Source organism: Brassica napus, chromosome A3, assembly GCF_020379485.1.
Source record: "Brassica napus cultivar Da-Ae chromosome A3, Da-Ae, whole genome shotgun sequence".
In the NCBI taxonomy this organism is placed as follows: domain Eukaryota; kingdom Viridiplantae; phylum Streptophyta; class Magnoliopsida; order Brassicales; family Brassicaceae; genus Brassica; species Brassica napus.
Window position 1 is genome coordinate 30051339 of NC_063436.1, and position 24551 is coordinate 30075889.

Consider the following 24551-nt stretch of genomic DNA (forward strand, 5'->3'; position numbering starts at 1 on the left):
TACCTAGAACCATAAAATCACCATTCATGTTTTATATCATTTTTATTCAAACATAATCATTCTCATTGATCCAATTTTTTGTAAAATTTTAAATTAGATACACACTTCTTTTATATAGTTAAACAAAATATATTTTTAATAATGATTTTTCATTCCATTCATTGTCAATCATTAATGAGAAAAATATGGACATATCTTGTAGGAATAACTATACACAATTTAATATAATTATATTACTTATACAAAAATGTTAGATAGATTTCTTATTTAATATAAGTATAAAATAATATAATTATATTTTACACTAAAATAAAAAAAGGCGAAATTTTAGACAGAATTTAAGTAAAATTTTAGATAGATTTCTTATTTAATATAAGTATAAAATAATATAATTATATTTTTTCTAATACATTAAAATAAAAAAGCCAAAACATTACCTATACAAAATGTTAAAATCTATTGATATTGTAAATTAGATTTTGTTAAAATTCCGTCCTTTTAAGCGCGGAGAATAATCTAGTTAGTTTTAAAGCTACAACCAAAGACCAACTAAATTCTACATCTATTAAAGGTAAATAAAAAAATCTTACAAACTAAGTCCTGAAATAAATTTTCTAAGAATACAACCCAACTAATCAAATCAAGTAAACCAATAAAAACCAAAAATGGCAAGAACGATTAGTATATCAAAAACACACAAGGACCCAGAGGCACTAGTACAGCTTATCCTTCCTCTTCTTCCTCAATAGAAACGTCTTGTTTGACTCGTTCAAAACATAGCTTGATGTTTCAATCGTTAAAGAGGTTTCTCTCGGTAAAGAGATCAATCTCTTCCTGCCCTCATCCAGCTTGCGATAATGATCTTCACTTTGGTTATGGAGGAGCATGTTATATTCGTCGTAGTCGGGATAATTGCAAGCATGGCAAAAATGCATAGGCTTACAGTACCAGGAGTCTCTGGGCACTATACCAGACAACTCCTTTATGTGTTCTTCACTCTTGAGATGAGTGATGAATTCGGCAGATATTTCGAAAGTGTCGTAGCATATGTCGCAAATGCAGAGAGGTTCATCTTCATTCCCAGACAAACTCTTTGACAAAAAATTTCTGAGCTATTGGCTGGTCAAGGGTAATTGGCCGGCCATCTTTTGGATATACACAAAAAGCAGCGAATCCAGTAAGCCGAAAAAGATAAGGATCAACCATCGTATAATTGCGGGATATCAGCATGACAGTAGTAGCCGGAGACGATGGGTTAAGCTGGGACCATTCGCGCAGTAAATTTTTGAAGTCGTTCCCACCGCAGGGAGCGTGGATAAGAACGATTCCAGAGGAAGCTATCTCTTCTAAGAGGGTACTAGAGATGTATTCTAGGTTGCCCATGGCATAGATGATGACTTTAGAACGATGACCCATCTGCTTGTGCACCGCTGATTCTATGCACCCACGCACACGACGAGGGTCAAAACCATCCGGAACCGGACACGTGTTGAGGTCCCACCACACTCCCGTCCGCCTTTGTAACGCCGCATCACCTCCTCCTGCCATATCGAATCGATATCTCAGCCGCAACGAATTTGGGATCGGTTTAGGGTTTCCTGCCAACGATTACTATATCGACGTTTTTTTTTTTTTTTTTTTGAGGTTCTCTATCTTTTGTTAATGTGTTTGACTGTAAAAATATTATAATATAATGTATTTGTTGTGAACAATTAGGGAAATCGTGTATATTACTTGAATCAAAGTGTTCTCTTTATATAGAGATTACAAGATAAGGATAAAAGGAAATAGTACAAATCCTAAGATAAAATGAAATAGGAAATATCCTTAAAGATAAACATGAAAGAGAAAAGGAAAACTTCTAATCCTATAGTCGGCTACTCTTTGGCCGCCTCTCTCTCCTATGCGGACGCGGTCTTGGTCTTGTGCCGGACGCAGTCCGTTCTTCCTTTGGCTTGGTTACTAGCAATCCACATTATTCATAACACTCCTCTTTGGATTTCTATAACCATATGGGTTTGTATCATGCACGATGTTGCTTCGTTAAAACCTCTCTAGGAAAACCAAAAACCCAAAGTGGGAAAAATGGAAACCATAGACAGGAAAAAGAGTACAACGCATGACACTCCCCCTGATGAAGGCATCACTGAAGATCCTTCAGCCGGCGCATCCCTATCTGATGAACCAGCTTCTTGAACGTTGAGGTTGGCAGAGACTTGGTGAAGAGGTCGGCTGAATTGTCACTGGATCGAACTTGAACCACTTGAACCTCCTTTGCCTTCTGCAAGTCGTGGGTGAAGAAGAACTTGGGCAGGATGTGCTTTGTCCTATCTCCCTTGATGTATCCTTCCTTGAGCTGAGCAATGCACGCTGCATTGTCCTCGTATATGATTGTTGGCTCTTCTTTCTCTTGTCCCACGGCCAGACCACTCTCTCTTAAGACATGGCCGGTCATGTTCCTCAACCAAACAAGCTCACGGCTTGCTTCATACATGGCTATGATCTCGGCGTGATTGGACGATGTGGCCACTAAGGTTTGCTTTGTGGAACGCCAGCATATTGCGGCTCCACTGTGTATAAACACATAACCTGTTTGAGATCTAGCCTGATGTGGGTCGGACAAGTACCCAGCATCTGCATATCCGACCAAGCTCTCTCCTGGCCGGTCGGTGTAGAACAAACCAAGATCCTTTATTCCTTGCAGATATCTGAACAGATGTTTCACTCCGTTCCAGTGCCTTAAAGTTGGACATGAACTGAATCTAGACAGTAAGCTCACGGCAAAGCTGATGTCTGGTCTAGTATGACTAGCCAAGTACATTAAGGCCCCAATGGCACTTAGATAAGGCACCTCCGGCCCGAGTGCTTCCTCGTCCGGTTTCTTAGGTCCGTATGGATCCTTCTCAAGGTCTAAGGACCTCACGACCATAGGACTCGTCAAGAGATGAGCCTGGTCCATATTCAATTGCTTGAGTTTCTTTTCCGTATAAGTTTCTTGATGCACAAGGATTCCTTTCTCTACATACTCAAACTGTAATCCCAAACAAAACTTAGTTTTTCCTAAGTCTTTCATCTCGAACTCTTTCTTTAAACACTCAACAGTTTGGAAAATCTCTCCAGGGGTTCCTATTATATTCAGGTCGTCCACATAAACTGACATTATCACAAAGCCCTTGCTGTCAAATTTCTTTATGAATATACATGGACTTATTGGATCGTTCTTATAACCCTCTTTCACTAGGTACTCGGATAACCTGTTGTACCACATTCGACCTGATTGCTTTAAACCATATAAGGCTTTATTTAACTTAATACAATGTTGTTCTCGAGAACCTTTCTTATCTTTGAGCTCAATACCCTCTGGAACTCTCATATGAATTTCATTATCCAGTGGTCCGTATAAATATGCAATCATTACATCCATTAGGCGTAAATCTATTTTCTCTTTTACGGCCAGACTGATTAAGTATCTCAATGTAGTTGCATCCACCACAGGGGAGTAAGTCTCCTCATAATCAATTCCTGGTCTTTGTGAGAATCCTTGTGCTACAAGCCGTGCTTTGTATCTCACTACTTCTCCTTTCTCATTTCTCTTCCTTACAAAGACCCATTTGTACCCCACTGGTTTAACATCACTTGGTGTCCGGATTATACGGCCAAAAATGTCTCTCTTTCTTAATGATTCTAACTCCACGTATATAGCTTATTTCCATTTGATCCAATCTGATCTTAGCATGCATTCTTGTATAGACGTGGGTTCTAGATCCTCATCTATATCCATGATCTCAAGTGCTACCTTGTATGCAAACAAATCATCAACGTTGATATCTTTTCTGCTCCATTGTTTTCCAGACATTATATGGTCTATAGAGATCTCTTGATTGTCCGGCTCTTGTGTCCCGTGAAGCCCAGCGTCCCGGACCTCACTATGAGGAACGGCCGGATCATCGGGTGTGGCCGGCTCACTTGGCTCGACCGTCCTGGTCGGCTCGGCTCGGCCGGTCCATCCATGTTCTGGACGGTTTCCTTGATGCACTCGGATCCAGCACCTCTTTTCGACTTCCAAGGCTGTTTGTCTTTGGAACCAATTGGTCTACCACGTTTTAAACGTTGCTTAGACTCTGTAGCCACTTAACATTGTCCCTTTTGGACATCTAATCTTATATGTGCATTACAAGCCGGAATATGTGGTATTGTTACTCTATTTGGATCAGCAAATGTATATGGCAATTGATTAGCTAGCTCTTGAAGATGTATAATCTTTGGACTTCTATATCACAATCTTTAGTCTGAGGATCTTGCCAAGATATTGATGGTCTAAACAATTCCAAGTCTTTAATGATCAACCGGCTGTTATCTCTCCTTAAGGACGAATATGTTGACTCATCAAACTGTGAGTCTTCGTATATGGCCTTAAACAAATCACCGGTTGTTGGCTCAAGATACTTTATAATACTTGGGGAATCATATCCTACGTATATTCCCATCCTCCTCTGTGGTCCCATCTTAGTTCTCTGTGGTGGAGCTATTGGAACGTAGACGACACATCCGAATGTCTTGATGTGGGACATGTTTGGCTCATGACCCGTAAGTAGTTGGGATGGTGAATATCTATGCTCACTAGATGGCCTGATGCGAATCAGTTCCGCTGCATGGAAAACTGCATGTTCCCATGCTGATACCGGGAGTTGAGACTTCATTAACAATGGCCGGACTATCAGCTGGATTCGTTTAATGAAAGATTCGGCCAAGCCGTTCTGTGTATGGACATGTGCCATGGAGTGTTCTACTCTTACCCCCATGGACATACAGTATTCATTAAACGCTTGGTACGTGAACTCACCAGTATTGTCTAGACGTATAGTCTTAAGAGGGAAGTCTGGAAAGTGTGCTCTCAGTCTTATCATCTGAGCAAGCAGGCGTGCAAAGGCCATATTCCGTGTGGATAGTAGACACACAAGCGACCATCTGGTCGATGCATCAATGAGGACCATGAAGTATCTAAACGTCCCATAAGGTGGGTGTATTGGTCCACATATGTCTCCTTGAATCCTTTCGAGAAAGTTTAAGGTTTCTTTATTAACCGTGGCTGGTGATGGCCTAGTTATGAGTTTCCCTTGTGCACATGCTGCACATGTGAGATTGTGTGGGATTACTCCTTTAAACGTGTGCCCTTGTGAATTCATCATCAATTTTCGCATCATTCCTGTTCTGGGATGGCCAAGCCGGTTATGCCATAAAGTGAATAGCTCGGAGGCATTGGCCTCAATCATACTGATCTTTGCATAGTATAGACCAGTAGACATTGCGGGTATAGTCTCTAGGATCTTCTTATTGCCTTTGGTGATCAAAATTATATTAAGGAACTCCTTGTTTCCTTCTTCCCATGTTTCAAGATGGAAACCATTCAATCTTATATCTTTGAAACTCAATAAGCTTCTTCTAGAGCTTGGGGAATACAAGGCTGTTTTGATCTCTAGATGAGTGCCCTTAGGCATCAACACATAGGCCTGGCCGTGACCTTCAATAGCCTCACCCGCAATGGTGTGTACCTTTGCACTTTGCATTGTGAGATTCATGAAGTACCTTTTGTTTCTAAGTATTGTGTGACTTGTGCCACTATCCACCACAAGTATACTCATCTCACCATTCATTCTATAAATAAAATTTCTAAACTCAGAGACTTCATAAGATCTTTAAAAACTTTCTTTATTTATAAATGTCATAACATAAAATAAAAATACCAAATCAAAAACATAAAGCAATAAGACAAGTGATTCGAAAACTAGTCCTTGAGACAATCAGAAGTTTCAAAGTCCATTAGATCATCTTGGTCGGATTCTTTATCAACATCATATCCATGTCCTTTGTCATCATGACCGGTTTCTTGGATCATGTTTGCCTCCGGGTTCTTGTTCTTGAGGCTCTCTTGATAGAGGTCGCACAAGTGTTTCGGAGTTCTACAATTCTTGGCCTAATGGTTGTCCATCCCGCATATGTGGCATACTGACTTGGACGTGTAAGATGGCTTAGATATGCCACCTCGTCCGCGGCCATAACTACCTCTGCCCCGGCCGTAATTGGAACCACGACCACAGTTATTGTGATTTCCTTTTCGGCCGGTCGAGTAGTTGTCTCGGCCGTTCGGGTAATCACGCCCACGCCTCTTGTATCCACCACGGCCATTGCCGTGTGGTCTCCTATTGTCTTGGGCGTAGTAGCTCTCTTTGGGATCTTTCTTTTCAACCTCATGGGCTTCGGGTAATGGTGTTGTCCCGACAGGTCTGGCTTCACTGTTCTTCATCAGGAGCTCGTTGTTTGCCTCGGCTAAAAGTAGACACGAGATCAGATCAGTATATGTGGCGTAGCCTTTCACTCTGTACTGCTCTTGCAATACTGAGTTCGACTTATGGAACGTAGTGTAGGTCTTTTCAAGCATCATTACATCGGATACTTCTTCACCACAAAGCCTTAGTATTGAAACTATTTTGAACAAGGCTGAAGTATACTCATCCACGAACTTGAAGTCTAAGAATCTTAGATGCATCCAGTCGTGCCTAGCCTTTGGAAGTAACACCATCTTTTGGTGATCATATCTATGCTTTAAAGCATTCCAAAGGTCTAGTGGATTTTCAATTGTCATGTACTGATCTTTCAGACCTTCAATGAGATGATGGCGCATAAAGCTTATGGCCCTGTATCTATTCTTTTCATTCTCATTGTTATCCTCGGTGATCCTTTAGACTTTAAACTGATCCTTGTATCTAGCGCCCACTGCAAGTAATTGCCTCCGGAGAGATTAAGGGCTGTGTAGTCTCTGTTTGCTATTTTCGACATCTGAATCACATTATCATTTAAAGTTTCAGGTTCACAATGTGATCATGTGGCCGCATGATAATAAGCGAGCTCGGCCACAACATGTCTTACGCATTCATGATATTCAAAACAATACTAATCGACCATGGTGCTATCAATCATAAGCCACATGGCCATATAGGTCTACCAATGCAAACAACCTAACTTTGTGTGATCTATATGCTGGTCGATTTTGTTATAATCATGATGAATGCAATACCATGTTCGGATTCATGTAAAGCAATCAAACTATTCTTTCTTCTTTTATAAAACTAGGGTTTCAATCTTAAATTCTAGCAACCTTAAGTTAAGGTTTCAAGGCTTTAAGGATTTGAATACTTAGTTAGATTATTTCAATCAATCTAACAATCCTAAACTTCAGATCAATCAAGAAATCAATCAAGCAAGAACAATCTTAAAATCAGATTCTAGCTTCTTTAGAGTTTAGGGTTTTCGATTCCTTCATTAGGGTTTCTCATGTTTCAGATTTAATCAATCAAACATTCAATCATATTCTAGTGGAATCATATATGTTTCTAGTTATAAGATTTGTAGATTTTAATATTTGTAGTTTCTTTTAGGTTTCATCAAGAACATAGTTTCCACAATAATGGATTAGGGTTTATGTTCTTTATCTAGGTTCTCAGATTATGTTTATACCTTTGTTTCGTAGAGGTATAGAACCGGACCACCTGAGAATGGATGAAACTTCGAGCTGAGACGGACGGACGCTTGCTGTCTCCTATCGGGTCGCGGATGTAGTCGGACGCGAGCTGTCTCGGGTGCGAGGTGTTCTCGGACGGACGCAGAGAACGGACGCGTTCTTCTCGAGTGCGAGCTGAAGGACGCGATCAAGAGCTGAGGACGTTCAGTGTTGAGGACGTCTAGGATTTAGGACGAACAGGGAACGTCTAGGGTTTTAGGTTGAGTCGCCGGTTTAGGCTTTTAGGTTTCGATTTTGGTCTCAGGGATTTAGAGGCTATCGTGCTGATAACGTGTTGTGAACAATTGGGGAAATCGTGTATATTAGTTGAATCAAAGTGTTCTATTTATATAGAGATTATAAGATAAGGATAAAAGGAAATAGTACAAATCCTAAGCTAAAAAGAAATATGAAATATCTTTAAAGATAAACATGAAAGGGAAAAGAAAAATTTATAATCCTATAGTCGGCTACTCTTTGGCCACCTCTCTCTCCTATGCGGACGCGGTCTTGGGCCGGACGCGGTCCGTTCTTCTCTCCTATGCGGACGCGGTCTTGGGCCGGACGCAGTCCGTTCTTCCTTTGGCTTGGTTACTAGCAATCCACATTATTCATAACAGTATTTAGTTAATATGACTTTTCTTTTTTTTGGCAACACAAACATGTAACATTTACACCATTCATATATTTTAAGTTCCTTTTTGTATTAATTTTTTTTATTAAGAAATATAATGTGCTCCTGCATAGCAGGGGATAATATACTAGTATATAATAAAACATTCGGCGCAAATCCCTAATCTGCAAGATTTGGACTGCTGAAGACTCGCTTCAAACTAGGACACACTGCTCGGAACCTCGCCATGCTCACCGAGGATATCTGTTAATCACCAAGACATGGTTTTCAAAATTTGAACTCTCTTACGAAGCCATGGGATTATTTGCTAAATTTCGATACTGAAGTAAAACACTCCCTATAATTATTACCTTTGAACAGAAACGGAGATCCAGTGTCTCTAGCGAGCAGCATCTTGATATAGCTGCTTCAACTCCTGCTTCATCCATGTTACAAGACTACCAAAGACAAAGGTTGGTATCATCAAAGTGTGTTTCGTGATAACACATGCACAAGTACTGAGATACTAGCCATAGTATAGGGCAAAAACGTACCTGAAGAAAGAGACTAGCCAATCTTGGGCAGCCAAGCTTCAGTACTTCCAGAGAGCAACAGTTGCTATGGAGTAAAACCAATCATTGATGAGAAATAAAGATTAAAGTCGAATAACAAATGGTAAATCCTCACATACCTTAGATTAAGCAAAACCAGGTTGGAACAGGCAAGATCAACCTCCTTTAAATTGACCGATAGTGAAAGGTTCAGTGTTGATAAATGATAAAATCGAGCTGCTGGTGGTATCAACACTTTTTTGATATTGGGGCAACCCACACAATTGAGGTTTTGCAGTAACCGGTTGCCTGCTTCAGCTGGTTCTTGAGTAATCTCACCAGAACTGTATACACCAAAGTAGTCAAATGGCTGTACATTGGTTGAACCCCAATCAAGGTCATGCATATTAACACAGCCGTTCAAGCTCAAATGGGTCAAGTGTGTGCAGCACGCAAGTAGATCGTCAATCGCAGTCTGACAGAGAGTTCCATAAGACAGGTCTAACTCTTCAAGTGCCGGTAAAGCACCTTCTTTGTATAGAGGCTCCAGCGATGTGTCAGTGAGATATTTGCAGGCTTGTAATTTGAGTACCTAAACAATAAAATAAGCAAAGAATGCATAGGCCTAACAAGTTCTCATGGAAAAGATATATATGCTTTATTGCTGACAGTCACAAGGTCTTAATTACCTTCAGTCGAATACAGGACTTGAAGACAGGCTCCAGATTCATCAAGAATGTGTACGACAAATCAAGAACAGTCAGATTTGGGAGCCCGTTCAAGGAAGACAGACCATCAGAGCCAATAGAAGGGCACGACATTAGCACCAGTGACTCAATCAGTGGGCAAGAAGCAGTGGTTGCAGATAGACAGTCATCCCTCAGTTGGCTGCAGATGAATCGTGAAATTGTTTAGCAGCACCATAAGATTACTCACGAAGATGAAAAATAACAAAGAAATGTATAATTACCCGCAGAAAGACGCATCTAAAGATGTTAGCAGAGGACAAATGATGGATGCTTCAGACAGTACACCGCAACCTTTCAATTCAAGGGACACCATATAAGGTGCTTCGATATTGAGCACACTCAATTTCGGACATATTCCTAAATTTAAAGAACGAAGCGCAACCTATTCACAACCAGAAGGAAGAAGCAAGATATACATCAGTTAAGACAAGTTTGTGTTAATTTAAATAAGAGAAGCCACACTCACAGGCTGGAAGAATGCATTTTCAAGATGATCACATCCATCCAAACAAATCTGCTCTATGCGGGGGCACTTCAACTCAAGAGAAGTAACAGCACGACAACCAACAAGGGACAGACTACCCAACGATGAATTGCGGAATCGCACTTCTGTTAAGCTCTACAAGATGATACAAGAGGCAGAATTAGTTAAGCAACCATCAAATATATCACCCACTGCCGTTTTTCATTTCAATAAATTATTTCACTATATATTTCATTCTGTTATCCTAAGTAGCTGAGAGCTGTAGCCAAAAGAACACAAAGAAACCATGTCACACCTCACAGTTGTCAAGAATTAACGATTTCAGCATTGGGCATCCACCATCATCACTAAATATATCACAAACAGCGTTTGACAGTGATTCACAGTCAGAGAGATCCACTTCTTGCAAGGACTGGCATTGCAGAACTAATGTTGTCAAATTCTCCTGTTTCTGGAGAGCTAAACGCTGCAACGAAAATGAAGAGATGTTAACGGGTTAATCAGATTAAAAAAATCCAACTAATGGAACTGTATTAACAAATTATGATAACTAAGTGCATACTCGAAGGGAGTTGGAAGTGATTGTGATTCGGCGAAGTGCTGGACAGTTTGAAACAGTGATAGATGAAAGCATGACGCTTTGCAAGTTCAGCTCTGTGAATCTGTTAAACACAGCGAAAAGAGGACGTATAAAATGACAGCAAAATCTTTTTAAGGCGTTAATACTCATCACAGTAAATATGCAGAGCAAAGTAAAGATGAGGACTATACTTGCGGCAATGGACTAGGCTTATACTCTGCAAATGGGAGAGATGCAACACGACAGATGTCAACAGATTGCAATTATCAAGCTCCAAAACCTACAATAGATTATATGTTATTAACCCAACTGGAAATAATGATCTCTAGTTAAAGGTTGTCGAAAACGTGCATGTGTATGTGGGTGTGGAGAAAACAAAAGCAACACAGACCTCTAGCGCAGGACTATTAGCAATCCAAGTCATAGACGCTGATGTTATACCCTCACAGCTATGAAGCTTGAGAACTGTCAACATGGGGAGATGTACTGACTTCAAAGAGGAAACGAGCACACATGTCAGAAAATGAGTACAAAACTGCAGACGAGGGAGGAAAAACAGCATCAGATAACAAGACCAACCTCAAGAGATATATTGGGGCAGTATGAAGCATTGAGAATATGGAGACCAGCACAAGCCTGGGCTATTTCACGCAAAGTTTCATCGCTGACACAGGAACAGTTGGAAACATCGAGCGACTCTAACTGAGGACACGAAATGGCAGCTGAACGGATAGCAGCATCCAGGAGCTTATGGCACGAGGCAATATCAAGAAGTTGGAGGAGTGGACAGTTAAGCATCGCCTGTGACATGTTGCTTCTTTTTAATGATAAAGACCTGAGCTGCGGACACCTAGAAGAGAGAAATAATAATAACTGAGAATGAATGCACATAAACGAATAAGAATGCATGAATTTATGGAAAAACAATTTCACCTGATAGACAAACGCATGACGCGGCATTTTGTAATCTTAAGTTCACGTAGCCGATCATGACTCAGGTGTATTTCCTGAGCACCATTTCCAAGAATAGCCTCATTTACAGTCACACTCCTTAACATATTACACTCCCCCAATGCCTGGAAAAAGTTTTCACTGATATGACCTTTTCCTACAGTTAAGACCTCCAGATTCCTGAAACAGACGAAAAGATTGAGATGGATATATATCAAGAAACCATATCAGCCTAAACAAACAGATACCTCAAAGTGGTGGCTGCTTTCATAGCCAGAGCGTTAACAGAAGGAGTGCCATAAACATTCACTTCAGTGGCATTGGGATAGCGAAGACACATGTCTTCAACTGCACACAAAGCAACGAAAGGTTATATTTTATTTATGTACATTACGCCTTCCGTTTATGGATTAATAAAACGGAAGAATTACAAGTTTAAGTAACATAGCGGAGGCATACTTTTGGTGCTTATATTTTCTTTTAAAGGCCAATCTCGACATAAAAATGCAGAACCAATGCCCTCAAAGTCACAATTCTATTGTACTCTCACTGAATATCAAACAAATGTACAAGAAGAGTACACGACTCGATAAACACACTATCAATCCTCGAATTCCTTCAAGGTTTACACAATCAGCAGCAGATTTAATACGTTTTACAAGCATTTCTATTAAAAAAAAACTACTTTGTTTTCTTCAAACGGAAAATAACAAACAAGACACATGAAGAACAACTTACATTGCTCGATAGAAATCCTGATATTTTCAAAGTTCAAGGCCTTCCAGAAATCCTCATGAGAACTAGCTACTCTCCACTGACGACATACCATAGCAGAGCGACAGAGGTCGATGTGATTCAAGAACGAGAATACCTGATGAAATAAAAAAAATTAAAAAGAAACAAAGAAACTGATACCTACAAATTGATCTAAAGTAAAAAAGAATACAAAAAAAAACGTGTACCATATGCAAGAGGTCATCAGTCAAATCAATATGAAGTTCAAAATCTTCTGATTCAGAAGAACCGTTGTCATCTCCCTCATCTTTCTTCCCATCTTTCCGACTATAATTCAAGATGAAGTTCTGACAGAACATATCCACATCCGTCCTAGAAGAAGAGGCAACCCCAAAACTCACAGTTCTCTCCACCGACGAACCAGCATCTGAAGATACCCCGGAAGCTGACCGTGCCTCACTGCAACTAAACTTCAGCATCAGAATCACACAAAACGAACAACCAACAATAAAAAAAAAAGAAGAAAGTTAGAGAGCTCACGCAAGGCCAGAGTAGACTTTAGCACGTTTATGATACGAATCATGATCAGCTTCCTCCATCGTACAATCCTCACCTACAGCAGCAGCAGCAGCAGCATTGCTACTCTCACCTTGAAGAAGTAAATGAGGATGGGAGCGAATCTCAGATGACCACAACTGCTCCAATTCAGCACCGTCCTCCTCCTCCTCCTCCTCCGTCGTAGCCAGCATCATCTCCTCACACAGAGGCCAACGCTCGTCCTCATTGACTCCTAGCTCCCTCTCGTTTAGATCCAAATCGACATCGTCGTTGTTGTTGTTGTTGTTGTTATCCATAGCCGATTGTTTCAGTCTACCTTCCTCGTCGTCGTCGGTGAAGCAATCAAAACACCAAATCCTCATGCAACACACACACACACCCAAAAATGGTCTCGATCTAGCACATTTATCGAAAACCCGATCAGAATTTGGGGGAAAAGTTACTAAATTTGGAAGGCCCAGAAGGAATTCGGAGCAATTGGATCTCTGATTCGGGATTTAGAAGATGAGAAGGAGGAGATCGAAGGTTAACCTAATTTAGATTCGGGTTTGAGAGAGATGGAGAGGTGAATTGGATCAGATCTTGGGTAAGGGATAGTGAGGAGGAGGGTAAGGCGTATGATGTGGTTCTTGTTGGAGAAGAGGCTTTGAAGTTTTAGAAGTGGGCGGTGATAAGATTCCGGCGATTCGGGAGAGAAAAATATCGGCGACGATGGAAAGAGATGAATGGCGAAAAGATTACTAATCCAAGAAAAGAAACAGCTCTTCGGTTTGGGCTCCTTGGCTTCACCGTTTTTTTTTGTTCAGGGATGTCGTTTCGAAACGGTGCCGTTTAGTAGTGTGGTCACTGGTCAAAGCTCAAGCGGTCAAGCCTAGGATCTTGTGTAGACGTAGAGTTCTGCCTATGAACTTTCTGTCCAAGTCTTGTTCTAAAGTATGGTTCAGTTTAGTTTTCAACATCAGTCTTAATTACGCTTATTATGATAAAAAAATCGGCTAGAATAAAAACGGAGCAAACGGAAGATTCATTACATTTATTTTAGTTAATTTCTTTCTGTTTATTATAGATTTTTTCGTTTATGTTTTCCTGACAAACCATTTTTATATTTCTAAGTTTGTTTTTTCTACTGTTCTTCTAATCTGAATCACCGATCGGAACATTAGTTTAAAAAAAATTAGAGCATTAGTTTGAATGAAAATGAAATTAGAGTTACAGTTTTTCATGCATTGATGTCCAAAAAAAAACTTGAACAAATTGATAAATAGTAAAAGCCTATAAAGATTGTGGGACACTCTTTGAATGAGGAAAAATAAATGGGATGCAAGATAGAAACCGAATTGAAGGAACTAAAATACTCACTTTGCAAATAATCAAAGATGCATGATTTCACTTGCTTCCATGATATAGTCAGATTGCAACCTTCTGATCTCATTTGTGCACAGTTTCATTTGATGTTGTTGACCTTTGGCGTTTCAAGGCTTCTATATTTTAATTAAGAGCCTTGGTTGCATATTAGTTTCTAGGTTCCAGACTTACCTCCTCACTTACTACCAAAATACAAGTATACAAAAAGCCAGACACTACAGACTACAAAACTACAAGGCGTCTTCCATAGGTTAGTAGCTTTGGCCCAATTGAGCTACGATTCAAACTTTGTCTATCAAGCAATATTGGTGTGCCTATCATTAATATTACTCATCTAATGACACCCATAGAGATAATCAAAGATGCATGATTTCACTTGCTTCCATGATTTAGGCAGGTTGCAACCTTCTTATCTCCCTTGTGCACAATTTTCATCTGGTGATGTTGATCTTTTTGCGTTTTAAGCCTTCTTTTACAAGTTACGAACTTTGGTATACCATGTTAGTTTTTATATGTTCATCTCATTTACTACCAAGATAAAAAGTAAGTGACTATTATCAATGATATTCATCACACCGATGCAAGTTGTGTTATATCTGCATCCATTGTTATCATCAAGGAGTATCCTTCATTAAGAAACGCCTTTAAACATGTTTCGTGTCAAAATGTATGAGTAGAAATCACTTTCACCTCACCTATATATTCACATTCGATCACCTTGCACTCCAAGCTACACTTTCACTCTTCACCACATGTTCACTTAAACAAAAAGAAGCAAGACAACAAACTTGCAAGCATTAAGCATCATAAAGACCAAACTTAACCTGAGCCCCCATATCATGAATCCATGGATCCCCTTGCAAGAATGGTCCAACCGTATACTTCATGGCCTCCTCCTTATTTATAACCCTAAATCCAGGCCATTTAACCCTAGAAGTAGTTTTTCCTCTTGGACCATCGTTTTTGTATTCCGCATAAAGCAATGTACCAATAGCGAAATCCGTCTCTTGCCATCTCAACCAACCAATAGGATCAATCACATCCTCGATCGTGGACTCCATCACAACTGTTCTAGAATGGTTCTTACACGGCCGACCTAAGTAGCTTTTGAACTGAGCTTTAACAGGTTTAAGATCTTCGTTTGGAGCAATTGTACAGTTCTGAATCACAAAGCCTGTTGTCTGAAACTTGTCCACTCGCCCTTGAGACGTCACCGTGTTCTTCTGCCCTTGTACTCCTTTTTTGATAAAGATGTTACAGTTCTGAAATAGGGCGGCCGCGTCACCGAATATGAAGTCTATTGTTCCGACAATGACACAACTACGGTAGAATTGTCGGTGCGTGTATGCGTATAATGTGTCTTGGTAGCCTTCGAATCTACAGTTTTGGAAAACTGAACGGTCGGATTGGACACGTATGGCGACTGCTTGGTGCTTGTCAGGCCCAGCCGTGTTCCGGAACCCCATGGAATGTGCCATGAATCCTTCTCCTTGTGCCACTGTAAGCAATCAAGACCATATTAATATTGCACTTCATAGTTATACTTATACATCAATTGTTTGTTTGCGTTTGCGATTGCTTTTACGTTTACTTTTACCGATTTTTGTTTTCTATTTATATGAACACTAAACTTAAACGTGCATGCAAATAGAAACAAAATTATGTTTGCATGTCACAAAAATGATTTTTGAAAAACTGAAATATTATGTATTATTCCTGTTCCCAAATATAAATGTTTTTTAAAACGTCTGTCTATAAAAAAATATTTTAGGTTTTCAAGGAATTTTATATAAGTTAATAATGTCAATTCGTAGATTTTAAGAAAATTAGTTGTATTTACTGAATTACTATTTCTTTAAAATCATTAAAAATAGTTAAATCATAATTTTTGAATATGTTAACATGCATAAACACGAAAATATTTTTTTGTAGAAATATGTGAATTTTTAATTGTTTATTATCGTATAAACTTTTTTTTTTTTTTTTTTTTTTTTTTTTTTTTTTTATCGTATAAACGCAGATGCATAAATTATATTCTTCACAATTGAGAGATTAAACCTCTAAGAAATCAGGATATACCAAATGTGGCTGTGAGGAAAGTACGGACTTTCTTTGCATGGCTTTTGTTTCCCGTCACGATCGTCTTCTGCGATCCATCACCGACCATTGTAACATTAGCTTTCTTCTTGTCAACAATCACAGATTCATCATAAACTCCATGTTTGATATAAATGGTATATCTATAAAAAAAAAGAAAATTTACTAAGCCTAGAGCCAAGATCCCATCTTCAAAAATATGAACCAATATTATGAAACGGTTAACAATTAATACCTTCCTTTGTACTTAGCAGGCATTGCTTTAAGTGCAGCATTAATGGTTGTGAAATTTCCACTGCCATCTTTAGCCACTGTAGCATTAGGTTTCAATGCCTTCACATCAACAGCTTTTAACATCCTTCTCTCCTTGTTGCCTAACCAAGACGATCTTGATTCAAGAAGATGTCTCGTTTTCACCTTTTTAGCCTTAGAAAGATATGTGTCTAAAGACTTGATCATCGCCAGAGAGTTGCTAGTCATCATTTGAGAAGAGTTGAAGTTCTTACGTATCTCAGTTTTGAGTTTCCCTTCTTCAAACCCATCGAGACATGTCTCTTGATGCGACATGACTGCGCTTAACCAAGTGTCTAAATCAGGCGCTATTTTGGCAAAGCTGTTAACCTTTGTGTCGTTGATTCTTTTCATAGAGGTGCCAAGTTCTTCTTTAGCTTCATCCACAAGCAACTTGCATTGCGCTATAGCGTCTTTTTCATCTTTGTTCCCTGTTTTGAGTTTCAAAACCTTTTCGAAACCTTTCACTAGATCGTCATTGGTTGCTTTGATTGAAGACTTTAAGAGGCTCCTAGGATCAGACAGAGGAGAAGCTGTCTTTGTTCCGTTTTTAAGAGTTTTCTCACAACTTGGTTTGTAAAGAGTTGAATTACAAAGTGCTTTGATAATCTTATCGACCTGGCCGGGCTTGTCAGAATGTGCTGCTGCAGAAGATGGTGGTTTATTGCTTGGAGTAGCGGTACTCTTCTCGGAGCTTTTATCTGAGCTTTTAGATTTGCTGTTTGTGTTTGCGTTTGTGGTTTTCACCGGTTCTTGAGATTTTTTCCCATATGTAACATAAGCAAAAGCACCTCCTGTAATGACAGCGACGACAACAAGCGTAGAGACAACTCCAATGATGATTTTCTTCCTGAATTTACGTTGTCTGTCAGCGTTTACGCGTTCTTGAATGAGGTCAAAATCTTGAAAAGCCATTTTTCGTTTATCTCTCTTTTAATGGAGGAGACGATCACTTTTATTTTTGTTGACTTTCTTTGATATTTACTTTCTTGAAAAATCAACAAAACTGGTTTGGCTAGGAGAGTTTTGTGGATTGATGCCTATTATTTGTTTGTGCGCCAATTTCACGTCTTCTAATTTAAGCTATTGGTTTGTCTTACTGACATTTAAGAAATTTGGTTTTAAAAAGGGACACTAGTACACATTCAAGTCAGATAACCTTTGTTTATTGCAATTTCAGACAAAAATATCCAAAAATTACATAAATATATAGCATTAAGGATCATTTGATATGAGCAGAAATGTAATAAATAAGGCAGGTAAATGCCAAAATCAAATTACAGTCTTTAAGTGTTGTAGAGAGACTAAAGAAAACATTTGCACTCATCAATCACACTTTGGTTCAACCAAGGATGGGGAAGATGCGGGCGATGTGTTCCAGGGGAACATTCTCACCTGCGTTTTTCTTTAGCTCCGGATGGCTAAATTCATTCTGTGGCAAGACGATACTTCCACTCACTTTCTCAATTATCCATCCACTGTTAGCCACTTGGTGCTCGATAAACTTGTTTAGGGATGCACCATCCATGTTAACAGCCTGTGTAAAAATGTTCATAACTAATGAGCAACGGCATTTACCCGACAAGTAAAGGTCATCCACCATAACTAGGGTGTGAAATACGCAACAGAGAATTATCAAAAGTGAGATACTTCTACATCCACAGCTCTACAATTTGATTATCCTATGGTGAAATGCAGGCAATGGGTCAAGAATAATAAACTCAACATCATACCTCGGCAAGAACAGATCTTGGAAGCTTTTGGTAGCTTAAGCTAAGAAGGTGACTTGCATATGCTTGGATAGCTTGCTCAAAACCTGCATTCATCAAAATCATAAAATGAATAGACAGTACCATAATAAACATTATTCATGACTTTTTTTGTGGGTCGGCATTTCTAGACAATTGATTTATCCCTAAGTTATTACTAGACGACTTATTTATGATTCAAAAAAGAAAGGGGTGCGTTTCTAGACTTTTTACCAGGAACAGACTCGAGAAAGTGACGGTTCTTGGCAGCTTCATCCCAGAACTGTTGGAACCTCCCAGTCTACAAGAGCAAAAACAAGTATTCTAAACACTCAATACACACACCTTTTTCCAGCTCTCAAAAGGTCTCAACTAACATTGATGTTTGCATACCTCAAGGTAATGTGAGAGAACAATTAGTGCCTTGAACTGCTCCTCCATTTGCTGAAAACACAATCCAAACAAAAGCATATATTAATTCTCACAGAATCCAAAAAGGTTGACACTCAAGCTTCATCATGATTCTTGAATACAAATAATGAGCTGAATACCCGTGATTAAAATAACTCAAATCTCTCTGTATTGTGTGGCAATGAATCAACTCAAAAGCAACACACATTATGAAGTAGAGGTGAAAAGAAGATTACCACTCTTTCAGGAATCAAGAAGAGGCAAAGGCTGAAGTCTGGAGTTGGCATAGCCATAAGAGCCTTCAAAAAGAATCACATAAGATTAATATACTACAAGCCAATACTAAATATTGTTGATCTGAGACTAGTACACCATACCTTGATCAAGATACGAGCCACAACATGAGTATTCATACGCTCAGGCTCAAACTACACAAAGGTAAACATTAGAAAAAGATAAACTCTTTGAACAGGTTTGATCTTATGAAGAGCTAACTAAGAGAGGTACCTGGTAGAGACGGAGCAAGCATAGATTTGCATCCAGACTATACGTTTGCGACGTAACCTGTGAGAGAATCATCCATAACGAAACCAAAACAACATTCAGCTTCGAATTGGAATCAAGCGAACTGCTTTATATATCAAAATTGAGACGATACCTGCTCGTTGACATAGTTTTCAAGATCAGGTAAGATTTCAGGGTTGAATGGATTGACGGCGACGAGCTGCTCAACGGTGTAAGAGCTCTGTTCCTTCGGCGACTCCATCTCTTTGCGCCGGTGTTCTCGCGCCTGAGAGACGGAATCTAGGGTTTAAGGACAAAGGGCAAACCTTCGGGTTAAATTAGAATGATAGTAACTGTCTAAGGTCTGTTTGGTAAATAATAGTTTCTGCCTTTCTTTGCAACTGAGAACAAAAAAATTCAAGGAAGAAGTTTAAACTGATTGCTCTGACCGTCATATGTTTTCTTCTTCCATGATCTTCGAATTGTAATATTAAATTATAAGGCTCCATGAAACATTCACCAAGTGTCTTTGTTTTGAAGTCACAGGAGAATGAATACTTTGGTGGTTGACAAGTCAGAGTATTTCAACTTGAAAAGAAAAAGAGACTCATACAGAGTATGTCTGTCTAATGACTAATGTTATAAAAATAAGTCTATACTTCCAACCCATTGCCAAGACATGAGCCTGGAACATACGTTTTGTATATAGCAATCTAAAAAACAAAACTCTTATCTTACGAGTAATGAGTGTATGGATGGATACATACATACCGAAACCTGAATTCAACAAAGTTCTGAGTCATGTCAACAAGTAAAGTAGACTTATTGATTGGGATTATGAATCAGAGAAAAAAAAAATGAATTTCTATATATTTAGAATCTATACAAGCAGAAAGTTAATCTCACTATGTTTATAATCATACACAGTGTGTTCATGATGAATGAAACCCAAAAAAAAAAAATGAATTTAAGAACATTTATGTAAGAAAGAAAGGGCTTTTCTTTGTTGTTAGTCTTGTTTATTCACAGTTTCATCAACGAATACGGTTCACATGAGAAAATGGCTCGTGGACTGCTTTTGGAGCTGCTTTTTTAGCCGTCTCTGGTACTCCGAATACATTCCAGAACCTCAAAGTCTCGTCTCCTGCTGCTGAAGCTACTGTACAACCATCTGGACTCTGTAGAAAACACAGACATAACACAAGTTCTCAGAACTCAAACCACTTTCAGCATCTATATAAACAGAACTTAATAATCAAGATTATCTATTCACCTGGGCCATATATAGAACTCTTGACGTATGACCAGTGAGCTCAGCCATCTTCACCATCGACGGATACTTCCACAACGTAAGCTGGTTCTGCGTAAACCCATGCGAGCTAAGCAACTCTCTTTCATTCTTGCTCCACAACAACGAACAAACTTGTGAGCCAGTGTCCACCGAGTTCAAACAAGCCCCGGTGTGAGTGTTCCAGAACTTAATCGTCCTATCTCCTCCACCGCCGCCAGTCGCCAGCAAATTCGCCTGGAAAGGGCACCACGCAAGAGCCTTCACAGCAGACGTATGCTCCTCAAGCCTGTGCAGCCACTGCGTGGTCGAGTTCGAGGAGGCCACGGAACGGTCCCATATGTGTACCACATTGTCGTTGCCGCCGCTCGCTAGCTGCTGTCCGGATCCCGACCACTTGAGCCCGCAAACCTCTTGAGTGTGGCCCCTGTAAGTCTCCACGATATGTGATCTGATGCGCACGTCGTTGTTAACGATCTGTCCGTCCATCCCTCCCGTTGTGAGGATGTGGTTGTTCCATGCCAAGGATCCTACTCTTGACTGGTGGCAACCTTTCAATGTTCTCAGCTGCAATAAAAACAGTAAAAGGTTAAGACATGATGACAAACATTTAAGAGAAGAGAGAGAGGAGATTGTGTAGTTTACTTGACGGTTGGAACCAGAATCCCACAGCTGGACTTCGGAGTTGTTGAGTCCAACAGCAACATGACGACCATCAGGCGCCCAGTTGATACTCGTGACTGGTCCTTTCTCCTCATCAACGGTGACAAGCTCAGAAGTGGAGCCAGTGGAAGCATCCCAGAGATAAACAGTGTGTCCCAACGCAATGGCCAAGACATTAGCACTTCCCCAGTCAAGCAAGTTGAGATAAAAGTCATCCACAATGTCAGGCGCGTCCAATGTCCTCTCAGAAGTCTATTATAACAAAATAGATATCAAAAAAACATTAGATCAGCACAACAACAAGTAAACGAGGATCTTTTCTGTTTAAGGGCATTTGATAAGTATATATACCTGAGGAATATATCTTCTTGGCTTAACGGATTTGGGTTGCTGGTGGAGAGAAGCAGAGTGGTCGGTGGGAAGCAACTCAACAGGAGCTAGAGGTTTGTTCCTGAAGGCGAGGATCCTGGTGTGGTTCAGGTTCATCGTCTCAGCGAGTTGCTTCCTGTAGGCCTCTCTGGATGGCGAGCTTACCTGATCCTTACCTTTGTTTCCTTCGGTGAGAGCGTAGTGAGCGTAGTCAAAATCCATAGCTGATCTGTTTGGTATGAATCTGTCCAGCTGATACAATAACAAAACCAAATCAATCAGAATCATCACTGATCTTATAATATATCGAAACAATACATCTTTTTCTTATGCTATAAACCCTAATTCTTAATGGCAGAGATGAGATCAGCAAATCGGAACCCTAATGTAGGAAAAAAACTTACATTTTCCTTGGAATTTTTGCGGGGAAGGAAGTGTTCTTGAAGAGGGCAACGAGCTTGAGCCTTCAAGTGCGTAGATGTGTTCATACCTGCATCCATTGTTAAACACAAAACACACAAAGAAACAAAGAAACAGAGAGCAAGATAGCGATGATATACGAAACAGATGACTAGCAAGATCTCAATTAAACGAAATTAAATCAAATAGAGCAGCGAATTCGAGCGGTGCGAGAGCAGTGAGAGAGTGAAGCGTTGTTGGTTGGGTGATGAGAGCAGATTGATTTTTGATGGTGAAAGGTGTGACCTTTTGGGGTTTATTTATATTACGAAGGCGGTGGAGTTTAATTAGGTTTTCCCCTGTTCCCAATTCTTTAATCGGAAAGTTTGTAACGGCTATATTTCTCAAATAGCCGTTGTAAATTAAAGAGACCCCGTAATTGCCCATCTTGAATTTTACTAAACCAATCGGTTATTGATGATGAATATTATTAACTGGTATTTTGTTCTACAAAAACCGAACCAACAGGTAGATAGATTCGGTTCGTTTCGGTTTAGTTAATGTGAACATCCCAATTACAAAAAAAAAAAAAAAAACTTCCGTTTATACTTACACCCCACATTGCAAGTTTGCTACACTTCACAAGACAACAAAAAGACAAAAGGCTTTCACTAGAAGCATTGTGAGAAAAACTACACACTACAGAATACAACACAGAGACATTCTTACGTTAACCTTTTATGTACATGGTATAGTAACCATTCTTTCTTGCTTTGGTTATTCACTTGTGGTGTCAACCATTGTTGCTACTTTCCGCTTCTGCAGCACGAAAGATATAAACATCGAGATGAAACGGTTTAGCCTCGGGCTTGGTTGGCTCAAACACACATACATCACCTTCACACAAGTTGTTGTCTCTTACAAACTTCTTCCACCCCACTGAAACCCCACCACGACCTTTAGATCCGTAATATTTAAACTTCAAGTGCCATTTTCTTTCACCCACCTGCATCACTACATCCTGAGGTTCACGAGACATGTTCCTAGTGCTCCACTGGACAGGGACATACTGTTTTTTTTTTTGAAAAAAAATATAAGCAAAGAGAGTTTTGGCACTCCAGCTAATAACTGAGATTCAAAGGAGATTTAAACACTATAAAATTAATTAATTACCAGGAAACACTTTGAAACCACATGAGAGCGTTTCATGACCACCAAGAAACCTTTCGTCGAAAGGGCTCTTTTAGCCAGAGATAAGGCTTTATTTTTGTTAATCTCACCTATTCTTTTTCTGCTACCACCTGAAATCATTTCAACATCTAAAAAAGTTGAATAAGGGCTGCATATTAGTAACTAGATCCGTAGAAAATAAAATGGAATCTACTAATAAATATATGTACTCATTCTACCTAGTAAACTTTCAAGACAAATTAACCATGGCTCATGGCTAGTATGAGGCCTGAAACTCTAATCCTAAGCACTTCAGTCAGATGAATTACTTGGAAACTACAGCAAGGTGTAATCACTAAGTAAGAAAAGGGAAGTAGTTCATACCAGCTTTACGATCGAGATCATTGATACTTATTTGTCCTCGCATCTTCTTAAAAACACCAATGTTATACTTCCCTTCACTGATGGGCCCTTTACTAGTTGGAGATATGACAGGAAGCTGGCCAGAGTCTGTGTCAATGTCAGAGTTACTGTGTTCCTCTTGGTCAGTACCAGTCTGAGGTAACATTGTATCAATATCAATGAGATCATCTAGCTCATTACCAACTGGAGATATTTTTACAGTAGTTTCAACATCATCAGGGATGCTAATGTATCTCTTAGGAGATCTTGAAGAGGTTGCAGTGAAATCTGTAACTCTGCTGGTCTTCTCTGCTGCATGTCCACATTTTCTGACGAAATAAGAAGTGGGTTTCTCGCATAAGGTGTCTCCATCGAAGATCAGTACTTCGAACTCAGATGATCCGTTGAACTTGAAGACTAAGAGATCACTCTCATGGAGAGAATGATCTTTCACAAACTTGTCCCACCCACAGCGAAAAGCCAGAGTCTTTTCATCATCTTCCTCTAACCCCACGTTGTATTTGGTTCCACTAGGACTTTTGAGAGTTACAATCTTAGCCAGCTTCCTTTTGCAATATGTGGAAAACTTTTTAGGTATGGCCTGCAAGATTAGATACAAAAGGATCAAACTCAAATATGGTTATTTAGATGTAAACAGAGAATTCTTATTACTTAAAGCCTCAAGAACTAAAGAGAAAGGACAAGAACTGTTAAGCTCTGTAACGTGTTTCTACAACTAAGAAGAAGGAGAGTGGTTTCAAGATCAACGTACAAGGCGATTGTGAAAGCCAGGAAGGAGAAGCTGAGAGAAATGGACGGTTTGAAAATGATTCCAGTAGAGTTGTTCTTCCCATCTCATGCAATCTTCGCAGTTCTCTTCCATCTTCTTCTTCTTCTAGCCACCGAGCCAATGTGGAGTGAGAGGTTCTTGAGACTGAATATTTTAAAAGGGTGGAAACGACCATTTTGAGTTTTAGAAAAGAAAAATAATAAGGATAATCCAAAAAGTTATGAAATGCTCAGTGAATCATTGTTTTGTGACACCAGGCGTTTTGATACCAAAAC

General features: G+C 39.5%; 6 protein-coding genes across 7 annotated transcripts; all 6 read right to left on the reverse strand.

Moving 5' to 3' along the window:
* Window positions 1-5974: 5974 nt before the first annotated feature.
* On the reverse strand, window positions 5975-6580 carry LOC106433703. Its single transcript, XM_048777105.1, has one exon. It carries the CDS (start codon window positions 6578-6580, stop codon window positions 5975-5977), a length of 606 nt encoding a protein of 201 aa, XP_048633062.1.
* A 1663-nt stretch (window positions 6581-8243) lies between these two features.
* Window positions 8244-13559, reverse strand: LOC106423391 (F-box/LRR-repeat protein 15-like). Of its 2 annotated transcripts, none has more exons than XM_013864169.3 (17): window positions 12762-13559; window positions 12449-12680; window positions 12225-12357; window positions 11735-11834; window positions 11469-11666; window positions 11115-11385; window positions 10927-11025; window positions 10727-10815; window positions 10518-10617; window positions 10251-10421; window positions 9938-10090; window positions 9693-9853; window positions 9412-9610; window positions 8863-9314; window positions 8726-8789; window positions 8543-8629; window positions 8244-8435 (listed from the first exon to the last, which is right to left on the reverse strand). In XM_013864169.3, exons 1-17 carry the CDS (start codon window positions 13139-13141, stop codon window positions 8352-8354), a joined length of 2973 nt encoding a protein of 990 aa, XP_013719623.1. In that variant the 5' UTR covers window positions 13142-13559; the 3' UTR covers window positions 8244-8351. The 2 variants fall into 2 exon arrangements, with proteins under 2 accessions (XP_013719623.1, XP_013719622.1); XM_013864168.3 differs by having other exon boundaries at window positions 12449-12686.
* A 1029-nt stretch (window positions 13560-14588) lies between these two features.
* LOC106408601 (putative pectinesterase/pectinesterase inhibitor 45) lies at window positions 14589-17566 on the reverse strand. The gene is made up of 3 exons (XM_013849340.3): window positions 16477-17566; window positions 16224-16384; window positions 14589-15642 (listed from the first exon to the last, which is right to left on the reverse strand). The coding sequence occupies exons 1-3, from the start codon at window positions 17445-17447 to the stop codon at window positions 14942-14944; spliced, it is 1833 nt and encodes a 610-aa protein (XP_013704794.2). The 5' UTR covers window positions 17448-17566; the 3' UTR covers window positions 14589-14941.
* Window positions 17567-17682: 116 nt separating this feature from the next.
* LOC111214330 (eukaryotic translation initiation factor 3 subunit K-like) lies at window positions 17683-19645 on the reverse strand. Its single transcript, XM_022717040.2, has 8 exons — window positions 19350-19645; window positions 19199-19255; window positions 19069-19119; window positions 18928-18990; window positions 18674-18724; window positions 18515-18581; window positions 18266-18348; window positions 17683-18069 (listed from the first exon to the last, which is right to left on the reverse strand). The coding sequence occupies exons 1-8, from the start codon at window positions 19455-19457 to the stop codon at window positions 17875-17877; spliced, it is 675 nt and encodes a 224-aa protein (XP_022572761.1). The 5' UTR covers window positions 19458-19645; the 3' UTR covers window positions 17683-17874.
* A 392-nt stretch (window positions 19646-20037) lies between these two features.
* LOC106411477 (cell division cycle 20.1, cofactor of APC complex) lies at window positions 20038-22224 on the reverse strand. The gene is made up of 5 exons (XM_013852246.3): window positions 21920-22224; window positions 21498-21767; window positions 21129-21398; window positions 20469-21050; window positions 20038-20373 (listed from the first exon to the last, which is right to left on the reverse strand). The coding sequence occupies exons 1-5, from the start codon at window positions 22013-22015 to the stop codon at window positions 20230-20232; spliced, it is 1362 nt and encodes a 453-aa protein (XP_013707700.2). The 5' UTR covers window positions 22016-22224; the 3' UTR covers window positions 20038-20229.
* Window positions 22225-22498: 274 nt separating this feature from the next.
* On the reverse strand, window positions 22499-24443 carry LOC111214331 (B3 domain-containing protein REM16). The gene is made up of 4 exons (XM_022717041.2): window positions 24259-24443; window positions 23469-24087; window positions 23088-23215; window positions 22499-22983 (listed from the first exon to the last, which is right to left on the reverse strand). The coding sequence occupies exons 1-4, from the start codon at window positions 24367-24369 to the stop codon at window positions 22708-22710; spliced, it is 1134 nt and encodes a 377-aa protein (XP_022572762.1). The 5' UTR covers window positions 24370-24443; the 3' UTR covers window positions 22499-22707.
* Window positions 24444-24551: the final 108 nt, after the last annotated feature.